Source organism: Orycteropus afer, unplaced genomic scaffold (assembly GCF_000298275.1).
Source record: "Orycteropus afer afer isolate SDZICR_OR568_19922 unplaced genomic scaffold, OryAfe1.0 scaffold00685, whole genome shotgun sequence".
Classification (NCBI taxonomy): Eukaryota; Metazoa; Chordata; class Mammalia; order Tubulidentata; family Orycteropodidae; genus Orycteropus; species Orycteropus afer.
Genome location: NW_006922272.1, coordinates 903,475 through 909,739, shown reverse-complemented (window position 1 = coordinate 909,739; position 6,265 = coordinate 903,475). Strand labels below are relative to the sequence as shown.

Here is a 6,265-nt window from a genome sequence, read left to right as displayed (position 1 = left end):
ATGGTCCCAGGGGTTCCTCTAGTCTCTTTCTGACCAGTTAATCTTTTTTTTTTTTTTTTGTCGAATTTTGCCCTACATTTTTTTTTTAACCCATTCTAACTTGGACCCTCTATTGTGATCTTGGTCAATGTGGTTGGTAGTAGTAGCTGGACACCATCTGGTTCTTCTGATCTCAGGTTAGAGGCTATGTTTCAAGTGGGCTATTAGTCCTTCAAATTAATTGCTTCCTTGAGTTTTCATTTTTCTTCATTCTCCCATGCTCCAGGTAGGAAGAGACCAATAGTTGCTTCTTAGATGGCTGCTCACAAGCTTTTAAGACCTGAGATGCTATTCACCAGACTAGGCTATAGAACATTATCTTTATAACCTGTGCTTTGCCAATTGACCTAGATGACCCTGAGGCTATGGTCCCCAGTGGTTCAGTCCTCATTTCTAAGTAGTTTCTATAACTGTGCCCCCTATATGCTCTGTTATATATATGAATATATGTGTAGCATTTACAGATATGTATGTAGAAATATCTACCACCTTATCAATATACTTACTTATGCAGGTGTACTCCCCGCATGACCTCCCTCACCTTTTATATATATATATATGTCTACCTATGTATCTACTCACAAATCATTGCTAGTCACTACTACTGTTGCAGGCCTGTATATGTTATTGCATGTACTGAAGTTGTCCTTTATTCTTGCATATCTCTCAATGTCTTCCTTTATTCTGGTCACAGTGTGCTGACTTCCCCATATTATGTATTGCTTTTCCCTTCACCAGAATGAACTCTTGTCTACCATCAACCCCTTTTTCCTTCTCCTCCATGGTAGCCATCAAAGAATGTTTCTTCCTTTGGTAAACCTATTCTCAACTCTTTATAATAGTGGTCTCATACAATATTTAGCACCTGAGTTCTTGATGACACTGTTAAGCCATTGCTTTGAACAACCATGATGTCAGATCCACCTGTGCATTTCTTGATGTATGGATAATAACTGTTTGTTACTTTAAGCCAGAGTTTTCTATTTACCTGCAGCAGATGGTACCCTGATACACAACTAAACCTACCTTGATGATCAAGAAAAGCATCCTAGAAGAGGTGACATCTGAGGAGAATCTCCAGCAAGGCATTCATGAAGCAAGAGAAGCAAATAAAAAGGTATGGATATAAAAGTATAGGGCATTCTGGGAACTGCACATCATTTAGTATGGCTATTACCAGAAGTATGAGATGAGGCTGGAGAGGTGGCAGTCTAAGGCATGATCTTGAGGAACCTAGTATGCTGTGATAGACTAAATGTGGCCACAAATCCTTTGCAGCATCTAGCTGGTTTTGTGACTTGCTTTGACCAAGACAATGTGTAAGAAGCAATTTTATATGAGTTCCAGAGCCAAAGCTTGACTCTCTTGAAATGTTGCCCCAAGGCTACCATTTTATAAGCCTACTGGAGGATGAGAGAACTAAGACACCACAGCCAATAGCCAGCACCAACTGCCAGACATTTGAGAGAGGCCATCTTGGATAATACAGTTATTCTAGCCACTGTCTAACTGCACATGAGTCCAGGAGAGACCAGCAGCAGAACGTCTCAGTCAACCCATAGATTCATAAAAAATCATAAATCATCATTGTAGTAAGCCACTAGATTTGGGGTGATTTGCTATGCAGCAATAGGTAAGGATACAGAGGCCAAGAAGTTTGTTTTGGGCTTTATTCTGAAAGCTATCAGGAGTAATTTGACTACATTCAAAGATTACTTTGGTAGCACCTTGGATAATGGCTTGGAGTTGGGGCAAGGTGGAGATGGGAGGAATTATTACAAAACTATTGCATTAAATCCTTAACAGAAACAACAGAAGACAGACATAGAGTAATCCCTCATAGACACCCAGACACTGTGGGAGAGAGATCCAATGGATCTACCAACTCAGGACCATAGTACTGGGGGACACCAGACTCAGTTGGCACAACAAAATACATAAAAGTCTTGTTCCTCATCCTACATTGGTGAGTAGCGACTGAAGTCTTAAAAGCTTTCAAGCGGCCATCTAAGATGCACCTAATGGTCTCCTAGTGTCAGAAGTGAAGAAGAGTGCAAAATAAAAAACCAAGGACATTTAGAAGCAATCAGCCCTAGGACATGATGGCTCTCGAGACCAGAACAAGATGGTGCCCAGCTACCAATGCCAACCACTCAGGAAAGGATCAAATCTGGAGATCCTGGATAGAGCGGGAGGAAAATGTGGAACAAAATCCAAAAACTCAATAATGACCAGAACTACTAGTCAGATGGAGTCTGGTGAGACCCCCAATACTATGGCCCTGGAAAACATTCTGCGCCTGGAGTAAAACTCACTCCCAGGGGCTGGCTTGCAGCCCAAGAGTAAACAAGATGTACACGTAGACCACTCATCCCAGGGTGATGTACCCACATACTCTATGGAAATGCATCCCTTGGAGCAATCGACCACAGGGCACCAGAGGGGAAACATTCGCACGGAGGAAATGCAGGGACACACAGGAGTGCATAACTATGAGGGGCACAGCGGGGAGGGTTACTGGGCAGAGAGGGGAAGAGACTGGGTGAGGGTTGGGGATGGTAAATGGGGAGTGAAACTAAATGTGCACATAATGGTGAATGTAAAACAAACTGCTCTGTAAACTTGGACCTAAAGCAATATTAAAAAAAAAAAAAAAAAAAAAAAAAAAAACCTATTGCATTAATATAGCTTAGAAATAATGTGAATCTGAGCTAAGTAATGAGAAGCAAGGAGGCAGAGAAATGAATGAATTCAAGAGTCATTTAGAGATAAAATCAGCATGATGGTAAATTTAGGCTATCAAATGTAAAGGAGAAAAATGAATTAAGAGTTACACAAAGGTCTGTGAATTGGGTAAATGAGTAGACAATAGTGCCATTCACTAAGAGTTAGGAAATGTGGGAGGAAGAGGTTTAAGGTATCTGTAGAACATGCAAGTTAAATGTACATCATGTGATGTACAGCAAAGAACTGTAAATACTTAATAAATGTTGGATGCATAAATTACTATGATTAATCTGGGTGGGTACTGAAATGTTCTAGTCCAAGGAAATCTTGTTATATGGCATAGCTGCTCCAACTCATGGCAACCCTTGTGTTTCAGAGCACAACTGACCTAAATAGGGCTTTCATGGCTGAGACTCTTAGGGAGCAGATCACCGAGCCTTTCTTCCAAGCTGCCTCTGGGTGGGTTTGAACAGTCAACCTTTCTTTGCAGTTGAAAGCTTAACCACGGTACCTCCCAGGGACTCCCAGTAACTTCAGTGTTCTCTAAGTCAAATAAAATTTTAATGGCATATCATTTCATTGCTACATCATCAAAATAGAAAGGAAAGATAAGGCCTGATGCAGTCCAGATGATCTTTTTTCTTTTTCTCTTGTTCTGCAGATACTTTGTATGCTTCCTCATCCTTAGAGCAAGTAGGGACATTGCTAACTACATACAAGAAAGGGTTCAGACTAGCTCCATATTGCTATTTTTGTAAAGTGGGCACAATCTGTGATTTATCCATGTAATAAATTGTACAGGATATAAAGAATTTTAATATGCACATGCAAACAATGACTTACCTTTGATATTGATTAAAATAGCAAGTAAATGGCTGGGAACCAATCTCTTCTTTCCAGTACTGTTGCCAAATCATGACACTTTCCAAGTTCTTCTGATTTTCTCTCTCACAGGGAGGGATATAGGAGCACTAACAAAATTGAACAGAGAAGGTGAACATATTATTCTATAGAATACTGAAATATACTCTACTTTTTTTTTAGAGAGAGATGGCATTGTGTAGATAGTAATTCTGATTTTGACCTGCCAAATTTTTAATAAAATCAAATTGTAACTGTTTAAACTAGATTTCAAATGGGCACAACTATAGAAAATACTCCAATTACAAATATAAACCAAAAAAAAAAAAAACCACTACAGCCACTAGAATAATAATGTTGTTGTTGTTGTTATGTGCCGTCGAGTCGGCCCCGACTCATAGCGACCCCTCCTTGGGTTTTCGAGGCAGTATCACTACGGAAGTAGGATTGCCCAACCTTCCTTCCGAGGAGTGGCTGGTGGGTTTGAACCGCCAGCCGTCTGGTTAGCAGGCAAGTGACTTAGCCACTATGCTAATAGAATTATAATTATAATTATAATAGAATTGTAATAGAATAATTAGTTACAATCTGATATCAAAAGCATGTTGTTTCTCTTTCTGAGCATCTGCCAGTTAACAGAAAGTAGCAAGAAAAAAAAGTTAATTTTTATGCCTAATTTCTATCTACAGACTTTAATATCTCCTCTTCCACCTTTAATCAATAAATTAAATATACAACCCGTCTCAGAAACTGCTATCAACCCCAATTTTCTCTTCTTGTATTCTCTTGGACAACCAAATTAAGAAGATTCTCAAGTACATAATCAATGTGTTTTGCTAACTAATGCCTTTTCTTAGCCATGACAAAATAGTTCTCTCTGGAGAGACTCGATTACTTTACACAGAACCAGAAAACTGCTCTTAATCTAGATGTTCAAATTAACCTTCACATTCTAACCCATTTCTACAGCTCAGTATTTTACAATGATGATGATCATGGTGAAGATTATGCTAGCTTATGTTTACTGAGTATTTACAATATGCCAGATACTGTAATAAACGCTTAATATTAACTCCTGTAGAAGAAGTATATGATCTCTACTTCACAGATGAAGAAATGAGATTTTTGTTAGTCTACAATTGGAATTAGATTCCAGTGATTTTCTCACTTTCTACTCTCAACCAGATGTTTGACCAAGATGTCCAATATTAAGGAGCAGGGGGATAAAAAAAAAAGAACCTTTATACTGTAGTATAGTTTGAGTCACATAGTTTTAAAGCATATAAACTTTTAAAGCATATAGCCTTTCAGCACTTTTTCATTATACTTTATGGGTAAAAAACAAACTTTACAGTCTGATGTGCAAAGCTCTTTATGATCTGGTCCCTGCCTGCCCTTGGCCTCACTGAACCCTGGGATGCAGACATAAAGAAGCACTTGCTCCCAAAATCTGCCATGCACTTTTGCATCTGCCTGCCTAGCACATGCTGTACTCTCCCCTTTTAATGCTTCTTTCCCTTAATCCTCTCCTTTCAAGATTCAGTTCTAATGCTACCTACTCAGGGGAGCCTTCTGTTTCGTACAGTTCAACAACCAAAACCAAATTCACTGACATTGAGTTGATTCTGAGGTTTCTGAGGCAGCAAGTCTTTACAGAAGTAGATTGCCCCAGCTTCTTTCTGAGGAGTAGCTGATGGATTTGAACCACCAACCTTCTGATTAGCAGTCAAATGACCCTGTGCTATCCTAGCAGATAATACACAGTATCATACTTGGTTTCATGTCAGCTTCCCTGAGTTGTTGGCAAATTCCCTTGAGGACAAGGGCTTTAATTTTTTTTTTCCCCCTTCTTTCTGTATCTTCAGACTTTTCTATATTTTCACACTTACATAAGGGTGAACTTTCAAAAATGCTGGCTTTATGGTAGGTTGGTTGGTTGAATTAGTTAATAATAACACACTTAGATACATTTTTATTCAAGATGATTAAGCTATTTTCAAAGTAGCTTAACACTTAAAGAATATAAATCATATATCCTTTTAAATTTTAGTAAATTCGATTATTTCCTGCTTTGTAAAACATAAATTCTCAAAATGTGAAGTAAATATTACTCTAATGACTGAACCACTAGATATACTATTCCCTGTACATACAGTCCTGCTTCTATGAATAACAGTGATATAAAGCTAGAAAACATCAACAAAATTATGAGTTCTTCCAAAGTAACAGTTGGGCTTAGAAGTAAATAGAGATCATTAGGTAGGGCTCCAGTAATATCTAATATTATTTGTTAGGTGCTTGGGCTTAGGTAGGCCCAGGATAGTGCAAATAGTTAACACATAGCTGCTAACCAAATGGTTAGCGTTTCCAGTCTACCCAGAAGTCCTTCAAAAGAAAGGCCTGGTGATCCTATTCTGAAAATTCAGTCACTGAAAACCCTATAGAACACAGGTCTACTCTGAAACACACGGGGTCACCATGAGATGGACTTGACCCCACAGCAACTGGTTTTTTTTTTTAAGAGGGCCTTACATAAATTATTTCCCCTTTCTGGATTAATCTAATCTAATCTGTACAATTTTGAGCTCAACAGTTCTATGATTCTGTCCAAGAAAGAACCCAGCAGAAGTCAGGATTA

At 38.6% G+C, this 6,265-nt stretch overlaps 1 protein-coding gene across 1 annotated transcript in view; it reads right to left on the bottom strand.

The window, feature by feature from the left end:
• KCNMB4 (potassium calcium-activated channel subfamily M regulatory beta subunit 4) overlaps positions 1-6,265 on the bottom strand; it is a 192,475-nt gene that overhangs the window by 103,724 nt on the left and 82,486 nt on the right. Inside the window, exon 2 of the mRNA XM_007956919.2 lies at positions 3,610-3,737. Within this exon, the coding sequence (XP_007955110.1) occupies positions 3,610-3,737 (128 nt within the window). The remainder of the gene's footprint in view (positions 1-3,609; positions 3,738-6,265) is intronic.